Below are 22,910 nucleotides of genomic sequence, written 5' to 3'. Positions count from 1 at the left end.
GCCCGCCGCTGCCCGCCGCTGCCCGCCGCTGCCCGCCGCTGCCGCTGAGCGGCTCGCGGTGGCCGCGGGCGGCCGCAGCCGGGCGGGGCGGGGCCGCGCGGTGGGACCTCCGCGGCGTCGGGTCCGGGCGGCCGCGCCCACGTTCTGCCCGCCGCGCCGTCTCCCTGAAGCGCCTGCCCCTGCCGTCGGTGCGCGTGGTGACTGTCGCGGTTGGCGTCTGGGCGTGTATGCGGCCTTTGAAGTCCACAGGTTTCTATTTTAAGGTAGAAAAATGTATCAATCTTTCAGGGTTAGTGCTCTTTGTGCCTTGTGTGAGGCATCTTTCCCTACCCCCGGCCAAGTCTCCCGCATTTTTTCCGACGGTTTTAAAGTTTCCGTTTTAACATTTAAGTTTTAAACTCGATTTAGAATAGTTTTAGTGTGATGCTAGGAGGTGATTTCATTTTCTGCATCGTTTGGATAACTCGGAGTCCCAGTGACATTTGCTGAGTTGAGTCTCTTTTCCCCGGCAGTGTGCAAGGGCACCGGCCCTCTTTTTTTAAAAACCCGGATGTGCGTGAGTGTCTTTATTAACGAAAGCCATCCCAGGGCTCGCAGGCGGCCTTCCGGAGCCGAGGGGCTCTCCTGTTGGTTACCTCCTCCCTCTGCAAGGGGCTCCTCCCCGCGCCAGCCCTCGGCACTCCGTGTAAATGAGTTGGTTCAGGGCCCAGACAGCCCCGCTGTCTCGTCTCGACTTTTAGGACCAGAGTTGTGTCCAGCTCCTGGTTCTCCTTCCGTGACATGTAAACACGTGGAAAGAGAACCCTTTTTCCCGGTGCTTCGCCACCGAATCCAGGGCTTAACCGCTTGGCGCTCTCGGGGAGAAGAGGGAAGTTGCGCTTCCGGAGCGCGAAGACACGGTCGCGGAGCCAGTTCTCAGATGGGCAGGTGAAGGGTCCCGGAGACCCGGGCTTTTCCAGGAGCGCTGAGAACGTGAGGGAACCTCCCCATTGCTGCTTTCTGGGATCTTTTATTCTGTCATTGTCTCCATTTTTGTGTGGAAAGAATCTCAGTTACACAGTTTCTGTTACAACATCCTGTTCGTGATATTTAATTGGACAGACACCTCCACCACCTTTTTCTTACGTTAATGAATTTTAGCCATTCATTCTTTTTTTTTAATGTTTTTGTTCTGAGAGAGAGAGAGAGAGACGGTGTGAGCAGGGGAGGGTCAGAGAGAGAGGGAGATACAGAATCCCAAGCATAGCCATTTATTCTTGAGTAAACTTTTTTACAAACAGGCCAAGTTTCACAAAATGACCACATAGGGATTTTTTTTTAATCTTTTTTTTAAAAATTTTTTTTATTTTTTTAATATTATTTATTTCTAGGAGAGAGAGAGAGACAGCGTGAGCAGGGGAGGGTCAGAGAGAGAAGGAGTCACAGACTGAAACAGGCTCCAGGCTCTGAGCTGGCAGTCAGCACAGAGCCCGACGCAGGGCTCGAACCCACCAACCGCGAGATCATGACCTGAGCGAAAGTCGGGTGCTTAACCAACTAAGCCACCCAGGCGCCCCTGGGATTTTTTTTTTTTTTTTAATGTTTGTTTATTTTTGAGAGAGAGATGGGACAGGATCCAAAGCAGGCTCCACACTGACTGCAGAGGGCCCGATGTGGGACTCAGATTCATGAACTTGGAGATCATGACCTGAGCCGAAGTCAATGCTTAACCGACTGAGCCACCCTGAGCGCCCCCCAGATACTGTCTTTTTAAGTGAGGGCACAGGCTAACCACCTGATTTAGGCCCAAGATATTTTATTTCCAGCATAAAAGTCTTTTGAATCTTTTGTTAGATTTACTCCTAGGCATTTGTGGCTCTCAGCGCGACTGAAAATGGTGTCTCTCGGGGCACCTGGCTCACTCAGGCGGAAGTAGAGCATGCGACTCCTGATGTCAGGGTTTTGGGTTCAAGCCTCATGTTGGATGTAGAGATTACTTAAAAATGAAATCTTAAAAAAAAAAAGTGGTGTCTTTAAAAAAGTACTGTTTTTCATCGTAGCTGCCACATGGAAATAGCGTATACATTTCTGTAGAGGGTGCTTTCAGTCAGCAGGCTTGAGCAATGGAAACCTGATCGAGGTAAAAGGGCCCACAGCGACCGCCACCAAGGTGATTGCAAACAGGCTTATTAATAATGCAGCCCACCTCAAAATAGCCATAGGCCCTAGCTGACCAATAACAAGCAGGCACAGTTCCTAAGATTACCAAAAAAGGGGGAATTCCACACATTCCCATAATCCCTCGCTCTGCCTGTGGCCCTTCACCACCACCTCCCTTGAGGACAGTCTCTCCTCTGCCGTCCCACCTGTTGCTCCCTTGTGGTGTATTCAATAAATTCAATAAACTTCTATCTCTTTTGTTCTGCTTTGGGTGAACTTTTTATTTTTTGAGAGAGAGGAGGGGCATGTGTGAGGTTCAGAGGGAGAGAGAGAATCTCAAACTGGCTCCACACTGAGTATGGAGCCCGACTCGAGGCTCCGTCTCATGACTGTGAAATCATGACCTGAGCTGAAGTCAACAGTCAGACCCTCAACCTACAGAGCCACCCAGGGACCCCTTGGGTGAATTCTTTCACTACCTTTGCCACCACCCCGCCTCCCCAAGTTGGGATGCCTCACATATGATGGCCCCATCTGATCAGGAGACCCCACAATTTCCATACATTGGTTTATGTATTTACTTATTTAAATGTTTATTTATATTTGAGAGAGAGTGTGCGTGCATAAGCAGGGTAGGGCCAGAGAGAGAGGGAGACACAGAATCCAAAGCAGGCTCCAGGCTCTGAGCTGTCAGCACAGAGCCTGACACAGTGCTCGAACTCCTAAACTGAGATCATGGCCTGAGCCAAAGTTGGAGCTTCACTGACTGAGCCACCCAGCCGCCCCTCCATGAGTTGTTTTTTAACTAGCAACCATGTTAAATTCATTTCTAATAGTTTCTGGTGGCTTCTTTTGAAGGCTCTATCAACATCATATCATCTGTATAAAGATGATTTTGTTTCTTCCTCCTCAATTCTTGTGTCTCTAATTTCTTTTTCTTTCTCTTCCAAGCTGACTGTGAAATAGAAGCAATTGTGGGCATTGTTGTACCTAGTATTAAAGGGAATACTTTTTTTTTTTTTAAGTTCATTAATTTTGAGAGAGAAACTGTGCATGCAGGGGAGGGGCAGAGAGAGAGAGTCTGAAGCACACTCTTCCATTACCGGCTCAGAGTCTGACTCAGCTCCATCACATGAACCGTGAGATGCTGACCTGAGCCAAAATCAAGAGTACGATGTTTAACTGAGCCACCCAGGCACTCCAAGCTTATTTTATGTATACTGAGTTTAAGGAATAATAAATCTTACTTTTAATTCATTTTATTTGAGACAGAGAGAGCATGTGTGTGCTCACACGGGGAGGGACAGAGGAGAGAGAGAATTTTTTTTTTTTGAGAGAGAGAGAATCTTAGGCAGGCTCCGAGCTGAGACTTAACTTGAGGCTCAGTCCCACAACCCTGGGATCATGACCTGAACTGAAATCAAAAGGCAGATGCTCAGGGCGCCTGGGTGGCTCAGTCTGTTAAGCATCCGACTTTGGCTCAGGTCATGATCTCACGGTTCGTGGGTTGGAGCCCCGCAATGGGCTCTGTGCTGACAGCTCAGAGCCTGGAGCCTGCTTCTGATTCTGTGTCTTCCTCTCTGTCCCTCCCCTGCTCGTGCTCTGACTCTCTCTTAAAAAAATTAATAAACATCAAAAAAAGAAAAAAAAGAAACCAACAGTTAGATGCTTAATCAACTGAGCCACCCAGATGTCCCTAAATTTAAACAATATCATGCATCTCTAGGACCATATAACTCTTTAATTACTCATCCTTCTGACTAATGTGCTGCTGCTGTTCAATATTTTCTCAGTCTTCTAAACTTTTTTCTATTTCTTTATTTAAATATTTTATTTATCAGGGCCCTTGGGTGGCTCAGTTTGTTAAGCATCAGATTCGGCTCAGGTCAAAATCTCCTGGTTCTTGGGTTCGAGCCCCACATCGGCCTCTGTGCTGACAGCTCAGAGCCTGGACCCTGCTTCAGATTCTTTGTCTCCCTCTCTCTCTGCCCCTAGCTCACTTGTGCTCTCTTTTCTCTCTCTCTCTCAAAAAGAGAGAGATAAACAATAAATAAACCTTGTTTAAACGTTTATTTAGTTTTGAGGGAGACAGTGAGAATCCACGAACAGTGAGATCATGACCTGAGCCGAAGTCGGGTGCTTAACCAACTGAGCCACCCAGGCGCCCAGGAATCTTTTTTTTTTTTAAAGTTTATATATTTTGAGAGAGACAGAGAGTGAGTGAGTGGAGGAAGGACAGAGAAAGAGGGAGAATCTCAGGCAGGCTCCACACTGCCTGCCAGTGCAGAGACCAAGATGAGGCTTAAACTCAAACTGTGAGATCATGATGACATGAGCTAAAATCAAGAGGTGGAAGACTAACCACCTGAGCTACCCAGGAGCCCCAAGAGAGAATCTTAAGCTCCACACCCAGCTCAGAGCCTGATATGGGACTCAATCCCAGGACCCACGGATCCTGACCTGAACTGAAATCAAGAGTTGGACACTCAATGGGCTGAACCATGCATGCGTGTGCCCCAGGTTTTTATTTTTAAGTAATCCCTACACTGATAAGGGGTTTGAACTCACAACTGTGAGTCCAAAAGTTGCATACTCCACTGACTGAGCCAGCCAGGCGCCCCATTAGTCTTTTGCTAAATCCCACAAACTAATTTATTATTAATATTGTCATTTTACACAGGTAGTGTTTCAATTTTTACATGTTCACTTTTGAGTGACGTGATCTCTGTACAGAGAGAGGCCATGTGGAGCGTCGCAGAGGAACCAGACATGTCAGTGAAACTTTGGACCTCAGCCCAGTTCTATACCAGCAATTTTGTGAACTCAGCCAACACCACGTAGAGTAGGAGAGCCCAGGCCTAGCTAATTCCTGCCTGAATTCCACAGAATGATGAGAAATGAGAAATCATCACTGTTTTATGTCATTAAGTTTTTTAAGTGGCTTGCTACACAGAGGTAAATACCTGATCTGCTTTACCATGAAACATATCTGTTGATGTGAGTGTGGTAGGGACCCCTCCCTAAGGAGAGAGAAAAAGAGAAGACTTCAAGGTCACCTAGATATGCGCCTAGGTGCCTACATTCCCCATGGCCTTGTAAACTGAGACAACTTAATCAGACATGCATGTTTATGTGTGTTACCATGTATGGGAGACAAAGAAATAGGAAATGCATAAAAAACTCTTCCATGCGATGTGGGCCGCTCCGTCCTTTGGGTACGACCCCAGCTGAGCAGTGCCGCAGGAATAAACTTGCTTCCTGGAAAGAAAAGCCTCGGTGTCATGACTCTGTGCGCCAGAATCCTGCAGCATGAGGCAGTGTTGTGCAGGATCCCATGTCAATGACCATGGATTCTGCAAGCTGTTGGATGTGTGTGCCGGTGTGGAGGCACTGTTGTCAGGAAGAACAAACACATCTGTGTGAGGTGACAGTTCCGTAAGGGTGAATCACTGTCTGCCCAGAGTAAAAAGGATCCAGTGTAATCAACTTACCTTCACGTGGCTGGCTGCTCTACTCAAGGGAGAGTACCGCATGGGCCTTCTCTGGTGTGGCTAGAGCTAGAATGGCCTTGGTGGATGGCCCACTGAGCTCACAGAAGGACTACCATAAACTGGTAATCACAGAATCCAACATTAACACCAGGCTTGATTTAACTCTCACAAGTCCTAGGGCAGGAACCATTAGAATCCCCGTTTCACAGTAGAGAAAAAAGGGAGTCTCGCAGTAAAAGGGTTTCATCGCCAGCAAGAAAACACCTGAGATTTATTTTCTCGTTTTGTATTGTCCATATTTATTTTATTTAGTTTAACCTCAGTAGAACACAGAGGTCTTGGGCCCTAGAATAAAACGACGGTTGGGACTTTTTGGCTTCACCTTCTGCACGACTTCCTTGGACCACTCCTGCTGTCTCTCTCAGGGCGGCGTTTCCTTCCCTATCCCCCCTCAGAAACTACGTTTCCCAACAGCCTCAACGCCGGCACTGACGCACTTCCTCCCGGCGTCCCTCTCGGCGGGAAGGAGCTAAGTGGGCTCGAGGCCGACGCGAGCAGCGTTCTTCGTCGCCGCCGCAGCTGCTGCCGCCGCCACCCCCGCTGGTGCTCCGAGAGGAGTCTTCGCGGCCATCCCTGCCGCCCTCGCCGGCCATCATGTCCGCCCAGGCGCAGATGCGGGCCCTCCTGGACCAGCTCATGGGCACGGCCCGGGACGGTGAGTCGGGGCGACCGGCCAGACGAGGGGCTGGGCAGGAGTGAGGCGAGGCCGCCGGGCGGCCTGAGGCGGGGGCCGCGACCGTCTGCGCCTGCGCCGGACACCCTTCCCTCCCCCGCGCGCCGACCGCAGGCGCCGGGCCTTTGTCTGAGCCGGTTTGCCTTGGAGGCGACCGCGGCCAGGCCCTCCCTCGCAGGCGGTGGGTCCCCGGCGGGCTCTTCCCTCGGAGCCCGCGCCGACGGTGGGGCTCCAGCCCCGTCCCCATTTGCGGTCCTGCGACTTTCTCCCCGTCCCGCGCCGCGACTCCTCCCCGCTCCCGCGGCCTCGCGCCGCGCACCGGGGCGTTGGCGAAGGGCTGGGGCCAGCGTGGGCTCCGGGCCGCTGACAGCCGGGTGGTGGAGCTCCTCCGAGGCTCCTCGGGGAGGAGGCCACGTACACCCGAGGGAGCCGGATGGGCCTCGAAACCCCCGCCGTTCCTGTTCTGTACCAAGGGGTGCCGTAAATCGAGCTTTTCTAACGTGGGTTCCTGCCGCGTGCTTTTCCAGCCCCCTTCCCCCCTGGTCACAGCGGAGAGCCTCTCTTTAGCCAGCGCTTGGCAGTCGTTAGGTAGGTTGTGCAATGATCGCTGCAGGGAGGATTGAAAGATCTTGATGGTTGTCTCAGGAGAAAGCGGTTGCACCTCGCAAAAGTACACCTGCTGTGGTTTGTGTTTTCTTTTCTACTGAAGTAATGAAGTTGTAAGTTCACATTGACACATTCGCAGGGCTGTGCAGATTCTTTGCACTTTATTTCGTAAGGGAATAGTGCTTTTTTAGCTTTCTTTGTATATTGAGTTGCTTTTGAATTGCTTCCCATATTTTTATTTCATACAAACTGAACAATTGTGGCCCCTCTATTTTATTTATAAAGGTTCAGTGTATCTTTGCCTGCCTACATCAATCTGCAAGGGAGTTGCAGAAAAGCCTCATGTTCATCGAGCCGTGAGTCACAACCAATTTCTAAGCTGTTATAACAAAAAAGTGTTTGCTTTTTTTCACAAATAACTTTAAAAGTGTAGTTTAGAAAGAAAACATTTTCAATAAAAAGACACAACATTAATCCTGGATGCTTGCAAATCCTAAAATATATTCCTCCTCTAGTATTACACAGCTCTGTGGATACACAGATTAGCTTTAAAATTTGTCACATTCCACTTTGCCTTTACTTTTATGTATCATTCCCCTGACTTCCTTACTGCAGGTTGGGCAAGAAAACTTTTCCTTTAAAACTTTTCAACAGCGGGCATAAAATTCTACAGCTGAGGTCTTGAAGAATGCAGATGGGTACAGTATGTGTTGGAACTCACAGTGTGTATTGACTAACCTAGTTCCTTTTTTTTTTTTTTTTTTTGCTATTGTCTTGTTATAAGTGACTCCCGGTGCCAACTCTTTTTTACGGGTGGGGGTTAAGGGGGATAGGAAGATTAGGTCTAGATTATCTTATCAGTCAGTGGTAGAGTTTGAGAGCTTTCTCCTTCTTGTGACTTTGGGCAAAATACTGCCTATTCATTTGTCCATAGCAAAATGATTAGATTAACATGTAGCTTCTGTTGGTGGAGAAACTACCAGCTGTAAATCATATGTGGTGATTCATGGCCCTCTGATTAGCATGGGTTTTGGTATCATTGCCCACATGTACATGTGGGGTTAATGGCCTTTTGGTGCTCAGCCTCTTACTTCAGATTCCTTGACTTCTTTGGCACAATGATGGAGTCAGATCTCATTAAGTGTGATTCTTCATGATATATTCAGCATCAAAAAACATCTGTATTCCGCTCCCGTTGTAAATTATCTCTAGATCAGCTTTGCATTGTATTTCGTAGTCTGCCCATCATCCAGGTGAATTGTTGTACCAGATATGCTTTTGTGTTTAACGTGATAATATTGTCTTATTTAAAACCACAAATGAATTTCAGGAGACGAAACCAGACAGAGGGTCAAGTTTACAGATGACCGTGTCTGCAAGAGTCACCTGCTGGACTGCTGCCCCCATGATATCCTGGCTGGAACGGTAGGTATATTTGGGTTTGGGAGAACATCATAGAACACTCAGACGAGGGCTGTGCAGGCAGTGAAGGGTTTACAGGTTGAATTCTGTTTTTCTTTATGAGGCAAAAATCATCTGTTGCCCTTCAAATGATAGACTGTTTGCATTTTATGTTATGGGACGTGTGTTATTGCTATAAAATTCATTCTGTAAATTATCAGATTTTCATAGAATCATTTATGTGGAGGTATTCATAACTGAGTACTATGAGTAGTGTCATTTGGTCAAACCCAAAAGTATGCTTCAGGTCAGCCTATACTTTGAAAATTCTGGGTTGGTTTGTTCTCAGATCAAACATATGGTAGACTTTTGATACAACAAGGTACATTTATTTCTTCCCTAAGTTTTTCGGTGTTTTTTTAATTTTTTTTATTTTGAAAGATAGCAAGTGGGGGAGGGGCTGAGAGAAAGAGGGAGAGAGAGAGAATCCCAAGCAGGCTCTGTGATGTCAGCAAATAGCTTGACATGGGGCTTGAACTCACAAACCGTTGAGATTATGACCTGAGCCAAAATTAAGAGTAGGATACTTAACCCACTGAGCCACCCAGGTACCTTTTTTACATTTAAAAAAAAAAAAAAAAAAACAGTTGGGTATAACACTGAGCATTTAGTTTTAATTTTGTTTTGTTTTGTTTGAATATGAGTTTTAGGTTTGCATTATGCCACCCTCAAGAAATCAACATATGCTCCAGTGAATAAAGACCCCCTAAAACTTTGTGTTCACTTGAGACAAGCCAAACAAATAAATGCTAGTGTTATGGAATGTGCGTTTGTTTAAAATCAGATAGGATCAAAAAAGACTTAGGACTGGAGAATTATCTACCGTGATTCAGCTCTTTACAGAAAAGGAGTCCGCTAAAGATAACCACCATTTTCAGATTGCATAGCCACCTTATGAAGTATAAAAACTGTACTCGTTTTATTTTATTTTGTTTTTTCATTTTAAGGATCAAACGATCGTTGCTTTTGTTATTACCCTTGTTGGGGTTGCAGCCCGCGGAAAACCACTCATATGTCTTAAGTCTTCTCAAGCTGACTCTTCAGAGAACAAATAAGAAATGAATTTCACACCTATGCGTTTGTCATCTGAGGGGTTTTTTTGCCTGTCGTTTGACCTGATGTAGAGATAGCTTTTGCTCCAAATTGTGGGTACCGTCAGTGTAGATTAATGGTTTCCACTGGTTAAAAGGAGTTCAGCTGAAGGAAGATCCTGTGGGGGAGGCATCACAACCTGGAATTGTTGAGAGAAGCCAGAAGGAGCAGAGGGGGATGGATGTTCATGAGAATTCTGCATTTCAGTGTTTCGAGTGGGGAGGTCAGATTCCTGGGTAGCTTTGTTCCAGAATGTTGGTGAGAAAAATGAAGAGAATGAGGGCATTTCCTACAAGCTCTTGCTTGTTTATTGTAGGTACAGATTAATTCCGCAGATGTTTATTGGATGCCAGCTGGGTGCCAGGCACTGGGGAAATGGTGCCAGTAAGATAGAGCCTGTCCAGTGGAGGAAGAGGGCAGACCATTAATGGATTGCTTTGGGTAGAGTGATAAGAAGGCCTCTCAGGGATTTTGGAGCAGAGACTTGAATGGTGAGAAGGACCATGAGCATGGTTGGGGGTTTTAATGCCCTGGGTGGAAGGTGGAGCTCAGGGACGGCAGGAATCTGCTGGTGTGTCTGAGGTGGGGAGAGGGAGAGGCAGGCAGGGGCTGTTGGATCAGATGAGTTATGAGAAGGCATGGAGTGAGCAGGGTCACTTCTGGGTGGGGTTGGCCAGGGGTAGCTCCCCAAGGGGAGTCTAAGAAGAAGCAGACTAAGGAGGAGAAAACCCAGGCGAATCCATGTTACTGTGAAAATACAAATCAACAATGTCAGGGCCTGCTGAGGGTCTATTAGGATGAGGATTGGAAAATTGGAGGGAGGTGGTTGTAAAGGTTGAGGCTCACTGGTATGGGCTACATCAGAGTGGGAAATGGGTAGAATTGAATGATGGGTCTTCTGAGGAGTTTGTGTTTTGTGTCAAATTGAAACGGAATGAACGTGATTCTGTATAATGGCTAGGGGTGCCTGGGTGGCTCAGTCCATTAAGCATCTGGCTTCGGTTCACGTCTTTATCTCACAGTTCCCAAGCCTACTTGGGATTGTCTCTCTTCCCTTCCTCTGCTTATATTTCCTCCCTCCCTCTGCCCCCCCCCCAAAAAAAAACACGTTAAAAAAAAAAAAGTATAGTGGCTAAAGGAAGGTGGTTATAACCTTCAGTCTTCCAAGGGCTGCTCCAGGCTTAAGTTGTTGCTCAGAACCATCTCCTGCCATTAAGCATCAGGCAAGGAGGAATGGATGTTACAATTTTATTAAGGTTATGGGACCCCTGGGTGGCTCAGACAATTAGGCGTCTGACTCGATCTCCGCTCAGGTCATGATCTCATGGTTCATGAGTTGAAGCCCCGCACCAGGCTCTGTGCTGACAGCACAGAGCCTGCTTGGGATTCTCTGTCTCCCTCTCTCTGTTCTCCCCCACTTGTGTGCACACTTTCTCTCTCTCTCTCTCTCTCTCTCTCTCTAAGTAAAGAAGTTTTATTTCTTTTTGGATTTTTTGTTTTAAGTTTCTTTATTTTGAGAGAGACTGAGACAGTGCACGTGGGGGAGGGGTAGATGGAGAAGGAGAATCCCAAAAGGCTTCCTTCCTCCAGTGCAGAGTCTAACGCGGGGCTCAAACCCTTGAAACCGTGAGATTATGACCTGAGCCAAAACCAAGAGTTGGATGTTTAACTGAGTGAGCCACCCGGATGCCCCAAAATAAATAAACTTTAAAGAAGTGGCTTAATGGGAAAAGACAGTACTAGTTACTAAGTTTGGGAGAGTAAGATAGCTGGAGGGAAGGTAGTATAACTTGTCTCGGTGGAAAAACGTGTTTTCCAAATATTCTGGAAGGAGCCTTTAGTTCCTGCCCTATCAGCAGTGTGAGACCATGAGGAGGTAGAGAACACACATGTTTGTTTGGTAAAAGAGGTCTGACATGCTGGATTTAACAGCCACTTGAAATCTTCTGGAAGGGCATCGTGTGGCCTTGCAGCTCTGCTTGGTGTTCAGCTGCCAGGGACAGTAGCCAGTACTTTGTTGCCTCCTTGGGCAAAGCTGAGAGTGTAGAGACGGAGGAACCACAGGACCCACCAGCCTTGTCCACTGCGTGCATTGCAGGGGCTGCCTGAGCGTTCTCACCCAAAGGAGGACAGCAGTGGACTTTTTCTTCCTGTGTGGGTCAAAATGTCCAAATTTACCTGACAGTTTTTTTGAGACAGTTTTTTGAGAGAGAGAAAGCAAAGTTGGAGAGAGGCAGAGAGAGAGGGAAAGAGAATCCCAAGCAGGCTCTGCACTGTCCATGCAGAACCTGATGCAGGGCTCAAACTCACAAACTGTGAGATTGTGATCTGAGCTGACATCAGAGGCTCAAACCAACTGAGCCACTCAGGTATTTATCCAGAGGATACAAAAACGCTGATTTGAAGGGGAACATGCACCCCGATGTTTTGTTTTAATTTTTTTAATAGTTTATTTTTCTTTTGAGACAGAAAGACAGAGCATGAAGAGGAGGGACAGAGCGAGAGGGAGACACAGAATCCGAAGCAGGCTCCAGGCTCTGAGCTGCCAGCACAGAGCCCGACGTGGGGCTCGAACCCACGAACTGTGAGATCTTACCTGAGCCAAAGTCGGATGCTTAACCGACTGAGCCACCCAGGCGCCCCCACATGCACCCCAATGTTTATAGCAGCACTATCGGCAATAGCCAAAATATGGAAAGAGCCGAAGTGTCCATCAGTGGATGAATGGATGAAGAAAATGTGGTTTATATACAACGGAATGTTATTAGATGATGAAAAAGAATGAGATCTTGCCACTTGCAACAACTTGGATGGAACTTAAGTGTATTTGTTAAACAAAATAAGTCAGAGAAAGACGAATACCGTATGGTTTCACTGCTATCTGTAATTTAAGAAACAAAACAGTTGGGGCCGCCTGGGTGGCTCAGTCGGTTAAGTGTCCGACTTCGGCTCAGGTCATGATCTTGCGGTTTGTGGGTTCGAGCCCCACATCGGGTTCTGTGCTGGCAGCTCAGAGCCTGGAGCCTGTTTCAGATTCTTTGTCTCCCTCTCTCTCTGCTGCTGCCCTGTTCATGCTCTGTCTCTCTTTGTCTCAAAAATAAATAAAAGCTAACAACAACAAAAAAGAAAACATGAACAAAAATAAGGTAAAAACAGAGGGAGACAAACCAGAGGAGACCCTTAAATGCACAGATGTTGGGTGGGGGGACGGGCTAAAGGGGTGAGGGGCAGTAAGGAGGGCCCTTGTTGGGAGGAGCACTGGGTGTTACATGTAAGTGATGAATCACTAAATTCTATTCCTGAAATCATGATTACATTTCACGTGCTTGAGGCTTAGTACTTAAGGTTTTAGTGCTTCCTCTGGCGGTAGGTTTTCTTGGAGACAGATCTTTCATTAGCTTTTTAGCCTTCCTGGTGTTTTCAGAGTTATTTTGCAGCTATAGTGCTTGGTGGAGACTATATTTTGAAGAATACTTATGAGTAAATGAAGCAAAAGTTGTCAACAGTATAGGGACAGCAATTCTATTTGCAACTTTGGCTTCTAGAACTACTTATTGCCCTGTCTCTAGATGCCACTGTGAACCAGCAGATGTGAGCTACATATGACTCCACAATAAAAATAATGAAGGAGAGGAACACCTGGGTGGCTCAGTCTGTTAAGCATCCGACCTCAGCTCAGGTCATGACCTCACGGTTCGTGGGTTCGAGCCCCGCGTCAGGCTCTGTGCTGACAGTCAGCTCAGAGCCTGGAGCCTGCTTCGGATTCTGTATCTCCTCTCTCTGACTCTCCCCTGCTCACACTGTCTCTCTCTCAGAAATAAATAAAAAACATTAAAAAAAAAACAACAGAATAATGAAAGAGAAAAGAGGTCTTTAGCATTTAAATGCAGAAGTTGATCCAAATGAAGATAAGCCCCAGACTAGGGAGCGCACTGTTGGTTCTCACTGGTGATAATAAAGGATGTTTTCTTAGTGAGCATGTCATACACCTTCTGTGGGACCGTGGTTCAAGAGTTAGGTGCTGCCAGGCTCCCTCATTTGCCTAAGATATGAAGGACTTTATGAAGTTTTTAAGTTCATTTTGGACATAGTTGTAGTTTGGGCTTACAGGTGGACTCCATCATTCTTTATTTGCTAGTTATGTAGACCTGTGCTTTTGTCCCCAGTGTTTGGATTTCAGAGGTGTCTTCCTCATTGTGGTGTTGGCTTTTGTTAACTTGCACTGTCTGGCTTGATAGCATGAGCCTTAGCATACAAACTTTCCTTGTGCGCTCCTGATAGCACGGGTGGTGGGTGCCGGCATAGAGTCCCACTCTCAGAAGTTAGTTAAGGAATGTGCTCTGTTGTCGAATTGTTAACGTGTGTACAACAGACAATAGCACACCAGGCTAAGGTTACTGGTAACACAGGTCTTTTTTTTTTTTTAACAAAAGAGCCTTTTGTGGCCCAGTCTATGTTCCCAGTTCTATCAGGGGTCATTTACTAGGTTAGGAGAATGTTTGAAGGATTCTTTTGGCTCTGAATTGCCCTATTCTGCTTTATGCCTTCTGGTATACAAAGAGCTACACAGAACTAAGCATTAGGTTGTATTATAATTGCCAAAACCTGATTGCTGCCTGCTCTTTCCTTTTCCTGGTCTCTGCATCTTAGATATTGAGCATCTTGAGTAGTGAGGATTACAGGAAACAATGCCTAGGAATTTGTTGATAGTGATGATACCTTGTTTTATGGCCTTTTCCTTGCCTCCTTCCCCTCCCCCATGATTCACTGAATAGACGTTTCTTCTATGGCTGATGCAAAGTAAAACTAGCAAAACCTAATTGATGTAGTTTTCATTATTTCTCATACTATTTCTGGCTTTAAAAGAGACACAAAGCATCATGCTTAAATGTGTGCAAGTGTCATAATTGTGGTGAAAGAAATGTAAGGCTTCTTGGCTATATGTGGTTTCTTAATTTTTTTATTCTAGTTTAGTATTTAAAGAGATACTGTTTATTTTGGTGACAGTTGAAATAGCAGGTCATGTGCTTTCTACAACGAATAGATGCTCATGTGTAAATTTTTGCTTCTTTCTTACAGCGCATGGATTTAGGAGAATGTACCAAAATCCACGACTTGGCCCTCCGAGCAGACTATGAGATTGCAAGTAAAGAAAGGGACCTGTTTTTTGAATTAGATGTAAGTTTTATTTGGTGTTAATTCGTCCCTACTGTGAAGAGCCAAATATCAACTAACAAGAATAATGTGAGATTTGTTAAGTTATGAAGCAAAATAATGAGAGATACTTGCTATGCTGTCACTTTCCCTTAGAGCTGGAATATGGCCAACATCATTTGGTATCTATCTACCTGTCTGTCTAGCCCCCCACCACACTGTTGTGCATTTTATATGTATCCTTTCCTTTTTACAGTGTTTTTTATTACACATTATTATGTTTCTTTGAACATTATATTTTTGCTTGTTTTTAAGCCTTAGAAAAATCGTTTCATAGCATAGATCTTGGAATATTTGATAATCTTTTTCATTTAGTGTGTCTCTGTGTAACCATTTTGTTGGGTATGGTTTATTTTCATTGCTGCTTGAGTGTTCCCCAATGTCCATTCATTATTCATAGACAGTTGGGTTGCTTCTAGGTTTTTCTTTTTCTTTTTTTTTTTCCTTCCTTTTTTTGCTGTTACAAACAGTATTTTGAATATCTTTCTGGTGCACATGTATTGGGATTTATCTAGGGTCTGTTCCAAGGAAAGGAATTGCTGGCTTGTAGGGGATGCATGTGTTTATCCTGCAAGATAGTTCTGTAATGTTCTTTTTCTCTGTGTTGTTTCTGTTATTTTTCTGTTGTTGATGAAGCCATGATATCAATTTATACCTCAGTAGTAGTGTTAAATATTGCAATTTAGGGGTTATAAAATGGAACTTCACAACTAAAAAAAAAAATTGTTACCTCCCAAAGGAGCCCTTTTAGATCTTTATTCCTAATATCCCCTACCCCTCCCTAGAATTTTGTTGCCATAGATAATCCTGCATATTAGCTTACGTGCTGTGGTCCTTTCCAAGCCACAAACCATTGTGATATGTAAGGCTTTTTTTTTTCACCCTTTAAGCCCAGTTTTCACCCCTTTCTCCATTGAGAATGGAGGATTTAGAGTCACTCCATGTAAGTTTTTTCTTTTCTCTAATCATCACTAGTATGACTAGAGGTCAGTGAAAGCATTTGATGCAGGGACCCCTGGGGGGGATCAGTAGGTTGAGCAGCCAACTCTTGGTTTTGGCTCAGGTGATGATCTCACAGTTTTGTGAGTTCAAGCCCTGCTTCAGGCTCTGCACTAGTGGTGCAGAGCCTGCTTGGGATTCTCTCTCCCTGTATCTCTGTCCCTGTCCCACTCACACCCTGTCTCTCTCTAAATAAATACATGAGTGGGGGTTGATGCCATTCATGTTTCTGAGTGAAGACTGGGAAGGGGCAGAACTTGGTGTGAGGAAGCCAGGGAAAAGCAAAACCCAAAGAAAGGCATTTCCTCCTCGCCAAAGTCCGTTTTTTAAGGATATATTATAACTTGAGTAAATTCTGTTTAATCCAGTAGCCTTAAAAGTTATTAAAATTGGGGCGCCTGGGTGGCTCATTTAAGCATTCAACTTCGGCTCAGGTCATGATCTCACATAGTTCGTGGGTTCAAGCCCCGCGTCAGGCTCTGTGCTGACAGCTAGGTCAGCCTGGAGCCTGCTTCGGATTCTGTGTCTCCCTCTCTCTCTGACCCTCCCCTTCTCATACTCTCCCTCTCTCTCAGGAGTAAATTTAAAAAATAACATTAAAAAAATTAACAGTTCTTTTTCAGATTCATTTTTTAGCCACAGTGTGTTCTCAGTGTTGAATCTTTGAATTAACTAAAAAAAAATGCCTTTAGCAATAGCTCAACTAACAGAAGAGGATTGGAAAGGGAATTTTTCTGTATTGTAAGTTTTCGTTCTTCAGTAACCTGAAAATGCTTATGTGAAGAGGGCATTATCTTGGTGTATCAGGTTTCAGAAATTGATACACCAGTGTATATTTTGAAATCTCAGTTTTAGTAATGTTTTCTGGATCATAAGTCTTGGCATTTCTGCTAAATTAGAATGTCCGTGCATTTTTTAAATGACCTGATGAATCTATTTTTTAATTACTTGGTTTTTTTTTTTAAGGTTTATTTATTTTTGAGAGAGAGAGAGAGAGTATGAGCAGGGGAGGGGCAGAGAGAGAGAAGGAGACACAGAATCCGAAGCAGGCTCCAGGCTCCGAGCTGTCAGCGCAGAGCCTGACGCGGGCCTCCAACCCACAAACCACGAGATCATGACCTGAGCCAAAGTCGGAGCTTAATCAACTGAGCCACCCAGGCACCCCTACCTGATGACTTTAAAGCTAGGAAATAGATTAGCAGAAGAACTGGAACCAGAGGCTGAAACACATAGAGTCACGTTATGTATTTTAAAGGAGATATGTTCAGCCATTTTGGAGAAAGTAGATTTTTTTAATGAACAGTGTTGAAAACTATGTACCAGCCAGTAAGAAAATACCCAGGTGGGTTGCCACAAAATGAGTTTTTGGGGGAACCTACCTGGGTTTTGTCATCTTGTATCAAAACTACCCATACGTGGGGTGCCTGGCCTGCTCAATTGGAAGAGCATGTGACTTTTGATCTGAGTCATGAGTTTGACCCCAACACTGGGTGTAGAAAGAACTTCAAAAAAATAAATAAAACTTGCCTAACACACAATGAGAATAAGCTGAGACAGAATATTTGCAGTGTGGATGATGACCAGCTAGTTATCTTTATATGTGAGATTCATCATAACTGACAAGAGTGGTGTCAATGGCTCAACCAAAAGCGGACAAAGAATAGAAAAGGATAATTCCTCATGGGCATCTAATCCTGTGGTAGGTGCTCACCCTCACTCAGAACTAAAGAAATGAAGAATTAAGTAATCCTGATGCACCTCCTGGGTAATTCAGCATCTGGAGATGTGAAAGTGGATCCCAGTATGGCCAGTTCTAAGATTATATCTCACTGATAATACTTCCATATGTACAAAGATAAATTTGTTCTAGAATATTCCTACAGCATTTATAACTGTAGAAAACAGGAACCAAGTAGACTTTCTCAACAAGGGACTGGCTAAATCGTAGTTGCTCTTTAGGATGGAATGAAGTAAAACCGTGAAAAGAGGATTGAGCTGAACCATTGATGTGAAATTAATCTGCAAGATAGATTAAGTGGATAAGCGAAGTGTGATATGATGCTTCCATAGTATTTTTTTAAAATACTGTCGTAAATTGCATATATCCTGTATTTATTTGTGAGCTCTTTGCCCAGTGTGGGGCTTGAACTCATGACTCTGAGATTAAGAGTTTCAAAAAAAAAAAAAAAGTTTCTTGTTCTACTGACGGAGCCAGCCAGGCACTCCTCCATAGTGTGTATTTTTTAACAAGGAAGGATGGTGTATACTTCTTGACATGTTTAGATGTGCAGAGAGGCATTTTAGAGATTATGAACACTCTTAACTTGGTTGGAGGGCTAGAGTGGGTCAAAGGACCTTTTTGTATATGCTGTGTGAAAATATATCATGCATGGGAATTTTTCAGTGAAACAGGTAACCGCCTCTCCCCTCAACTCCTTAAAAATCATTTTTGATCTTAAAGCTGGCTCAAATTAAAATGTTTATTAGCCGGCGGTGCCTGGGTGGCTCAGTCAGGTAAGCATTTGACTCTGAATTTTGGCTCAGGTCATGATCTTGTGTTTTGTGGATGAAGCCCCTCATTGGGTGTGTACCCCTCTTTTTCCCCCTTCCCTGTGCACAGATACATGATCTCTCTCTTTCTCAAAGTAAAAACTTTAAAAAACTACACTACAGGGGACATATCTAAGGGATATGCGCAAATGTATACACAAAAGATGCTCATTGCAACTTTTTTTTTTCTTCTGAGAGAGAGAGAGAGAGCGGGAGCAGGGGAGGGTCAGAGAGAGAGGGAGATACAGAATCTGAAATAGGCTCCAGGCTCTGAGCTAGCTGTCAGCACAGAGCCCACGAACCATGAGGTCATGACCTGAACTGAAGTCAGACGTTTAACTGACTGAGCCATCCGGGCGCCCCGAAGTTTATTTACTTAGAGAGGGAGAGCCAGGGAGGGACAGAGAGAAAGGGAGAGAGAATCCCAAGTGGGCTCTGTGCTCTCAGCACAGAGCCTGACGTGGGGCTCGAACCCACAAATGTAGAGATCATGACCTAAGCCGAAACCAAGAGTTGGACGCTCAACTGACTGAGCTACCCAGGCACCCCCCCCCAAAAATAAAATCTTTACAAAAATAAATAATTAAGTTGTTCTGTAACACGGTGGAATGTGGCTTTATGAAGCTAAGAAGGTTCCTCTATGTCTTAGAGAAAGGAGGCAGATTTTACCTTAAAAGTTTCTTCAACAGCTTTACCATATAATTCCCATGCCCCACCTTTTGAGTTTTTAATTTATACATATCAGTAGTGTTTGGATGTACGTGGGTTACTCTAAGTAAAGTAAGTAAAAGTGGCCTGACTTTACAATGCCAAGCTAAAATAACTTTTAATGTTATTTTCTTTTGAGGAGGGGTCAGGGGCAGAGAGAGGGAGACAGGATCCGAAGCAGGCTCTGCACTTCTGGCAGAGCTCGACGCGGGGCTTGAATTCACGAAACTGAGAACCGGGAGTTCATGACCTGAGCCGAAGTCAGACGCTCAGCCAACTGAGCCACACAGGCACCCCACTTCTAAAATAATTTCTTGCCTCCTTAGTTTTGCAGAATAAACTTTTTAGGGAAAATAAAGGCTTTTCTCAAAATACAGATTTGTTAAGTTAACTTGATAAAAATCAGTTTTTAGATCTCTTCGGTAGGTAACACAGGTTCACCGAGGGAGAGTCTGGTGAAAAGTCTACCCTCTCTATGTGACCAGCCATCCAGTGGCTCTCTCTGGAGGTCAGTTTCATCTTTTAAAGATGGTTGATTCAGGATGAACAGATAGGTTTATCAGAAAGGCTAAATGTGATCTTTCTTGTCAAAATTGCAATTTTAGAAACGACCCCTCGGAAGCTTTTTGGCCCAGTGTGGTCAGTATGGTGCCCGCTGAGGCGCTGCTGGCGGTGCTGGCCTCCGAGCCTGCGGATGGGCCCCTGCACTGTCGGGGCCGCACGTCTGGGCCCAGCGGCTCCCCGGTGTCCATCGTGAGGTTGGTTTCTGGAAAGACTGCAGCGTGTCATCACTGTTAGCAGATGAACACGGGTTTCATTGTCACAGGCTGTAAACTCACTGATCCATGACGTGTTCTGATTTTTTCTTTTTCTTTTTTTTTTAATTTGAGAGAGAATGTGTGCGAGAGTGGGGAACAGGGCAGAGGGAGAGAGAATTTTAAGTAGGCTGTGCACTCAGGGCAGAACCTGATGTGCGGCTCCATGTTATGACCCCGGGATCATGACCTGAGCCAAAATCAAGAGTCAGACACTCAACCGACTGAGCCACCCAAATGCCCCTCGTTCTGCTTTATTTAGTAACTTTTATAGGCCAACCATTTACCAAAGTCTCTGGAAGTCTCCGAAGCCAGATGTTATTTGCCAGAATTAATGGAGGGAGCATCGTATGGTGCCAGCAGAGGGGTTGGACTCCCTGCAGTAGGCCTTTTGGGGCACGACTGACCACAAACTCAGAACATGTGTTCAGTTTTAATGTTGAAAAGTTTATCAAATATATTAAAGATAACGTGCATTTATGTTTAAAAAATTTTTTTAATGTTTTTTATTTATTTCTGAGAGAGAGAGAGAGACAGCATGAGCAGGGAAGTGTCAGAGAGGGAGATACAGAATCTGAAGCAGACTCCAGACTGAGCCATCACCACAGAGCCTGACACGGGGCTCTAACCCACGAACCGTGAGATCATGACCTGAGCCGAAGTCAGACGCTTAACCGACTAAGCCACCCAGACGCCCCATTTACTTTGTATTTTAAACCATCTTTATTATGTAAGGGATGTGTGTATGTCCCTCTCTCTTCCTGCCCCTTCTCTACTCACTCTGTCTCTGTCTCTCAAAATAATAAACACCAAAAAAAAATTTTTTTTAAAAACTACAATACTTAGAGAATTGAGTCACCTCTAAGCAATTTGTAGCAAGTTGTCCCACAAGAACATTTGCATGTGTACAGAAGATGAAAGATGCTTATTGCATCACTTTGACTTAGTAGAAAAATGAAAATACCCAAACATGTATGATTTTGGAGGGGCTAAAGTAGTTGTGTTAGAATAAAATGAAATACTGCATTTTTGTAGGTCATAAGAAGACACGATGTTAAGAAGAAAATGGAAACTTACCAAATTGTCCTGTTTGGTAGGAATAAAAATTGTTTTGTGGTTTTATGTGTATCTTAATGCAGTTTTTAAAAGTATATTCCAGGGTTGTTTTTTGTTTTTTTCGATTTTTAATTTTTATTTTTGAGAGAGAGACAGAATGTGGGCGAGGGAAAGGCAGAGAGAGAGGGAGACACAATCTGAAGCAGGCTCCAGGCTCTGGGCTGTCAGCACAGAGCCCAACGCGGGGCTCGAACTCACAAACAGATCATGACCCGAGCCAAAGTCGGATGCTTAACTAACTGAGCCACCCAGGTGCCCCACCATATATATTTTTTTAATGTTTATTTATTTCGAAAGAGCAAGCATGTGCATGGGTGGGGGAGGGGCAGGGAGGGAGGGAGAATCCTAAGCAGGTTCTGCTCTGTCAGCATAGAGCCTGATACAGGGCTCAGTCCCACAAACTGTGAGATCATGACCCGAACTGTAATCAAGAGTCTGATGTTTAACCAACTGAACCACTCAGGCTCCCCAATATATACCAGATTCTTAACTGATTATTTTTTTTCTTGTGGGAGGTAGGGAGAAAAAAAATTAAATTTTCTATATTACATATAGTCATTAGATCCAATTAGCTAACATCATAATAGGCAGAAATGAAAATTTAAAACTTTTTACCTTGGAGTGCCTGCTTGGCTCAGTTGATGGAGTGTGCAGCTCGGTCTTGGGGTTGTGGGTTGGAGCCCCACATTGGATCCAGAGATTACTTAAAAATAAAATCTTTAAAAAATTCTTATTATTTTTTTTAATAAGTGGGGAGAGGGAAGAGGGAGAGAGAGTCGCAAGCAAGCTCCACACTCAGCATAGAGCCTGAGGCAGGGCCTGATCCCACCACCCTGGGATCATGACCTGAGTTGAAATCAAGAGTCAGATGCTCAGCTGACTTGAGTCACCCAGGCGCCTCAAAAATAAAATCTTTTTTTTTTTTTTTAAGTTTATATATTTTGAGAAAGAAAGCACAAGCATCCGTGAACAAGTAGAGGGGCAGAGAGGGAGGGAGAGAGAGAATGCCAGGCAGGCTCTGTGCTTGATCTCCCCAACGAGGAGATTGTGACCGGAGTTAAAAGCAGTGGACAGACACTCAACTGAATGAACCACTCAGGCACTTCTCAAAAATAAGATCTTAAAAAAATGTGTACACACAACACACACACACCTTATTACTTAGTTTTACAAATCTCTGTCCTTAGGAATTAGGAATATAGACAAACATTGGTAAACAAATATGTTTGTGGTAGGATTGTTATAAGATTGGAAAATTGGACAGAGAACTCATGGCATAGACTGCCCTTGAAACTTTATAAAATCTATTTAATGAACTTAAAATGGTTATGATGTCATGAGCAAGACAGAGGTACAAAATTATATATACTAGGGGCACCTGGGTGGCTCAGTGGGTTAAGCGTCCGAGTTCGGCTCAGGCCATGATCTCAGAGTTAGTGGGTTCCAGCCCCACATCAGGCTCTGTGCTGGCAGCTCAGAGCCTGGAGCCTGTTTCGGATTCTGTATCTCCCTCTCTCTCTGACCTTCCCCTGCTCACACTGTGTATGTCTCCCTCTCTCTCAGAAATTTAAAAAAAAAAAAAAAAAATTGTGTATACTAGAGAGTTCACCTATAGATTCTTATTTCTTTTTATTTTTTACAGTCTCCTTGAACACATACTGCTTAATCAGAGAATTGGTAGACCTGGTTTTAAAATACAGAGTGTAACCTCCCCTCCATGGAGGCAGTCCCTTGATATGCTTTGAAATTCAGGGAAGCAGGGGCGTCAGGCAGGCTCAGTTGGTTAATCATCTGACTCTTGACTTCGGCTCAGGTCCTGATCTCTTGGTCCTGAGATCAAGCCCTACATCAGGCTCCACGCTGTCTGTGGAGCCTGCCTGGGATTCTCTCCCTCCCTCTCTGTCATTGCCTCTCACCCCCATGTGCTTGTACGCAGTCTCTTTCTTTCTCTGTCTATCTCCCAAAATGCAACGAAGCAAAGACTTC

General features: G+C 44.7%; 1 protein-coding gene across 10 annotated transcripts in view; it reads left to right on the top strand.

Moving 5' to 3' along the window:
* Positions 1-6,144: 6,144 nt before the first annotated feature.
* LUC7L (LUC7 like) overlaps positions 6,145-22,910 on the top strand; it is a 39,073-nt gene continuing 22,307 nt past the window's right edge. For 2 of the 10 annotated variants that reach the window (XM_039223420.1, XM_039223422.1), the window contains exons 1-4: positions 6,170-6,345; positions 7,255-7,325; positions 8,300-8,394; positions 14,602-14,700. In XM_039223420.1, the coding sequence (XP_039079351.1) occupies positions 14,605-14,700 (96 nt within the window). In that variant the 5' untranslated portion in view covers positions 6,170-6,345; positions 7,255-7,325; positions 8,300-8,394; positions 14,602-14,604. Of the gene's footprint in view, positions 6,346-6,394; positions 6,952-7,254; positions 7,326-7,584; positions 8,395-14,601; positions 14,701-19,732; positions 19,752-22,910 lie in introns of those variants that run through there. The other 8 variants (XM_039223414.1, XM_039223421.1, XM_039223412.1 and 5 more) reach the window with 8 other exon arrangements.

Source organism: Hyaena hyaena, unplaced genomic scaffold (assembly GCF_003009895.1).
Source record: "Hyaena hyaena isolate Hyena2069 unplaced genomic scaffold, ASM300989v1 scaffold_1351, whole genome shotgun sequence".
Classification (NCBI taxonomy): domain Eukaryota; kingdom Metazoa; phylum Chordata; class Mammalia; order Carnivora; family Hyaenidae; genus Hyaena; species Hyaena hyaena.
Note: the sequence above shows the minus strand (reverse complement) of the source record. Positions and strands in the feature narration are given on the sequence as shown.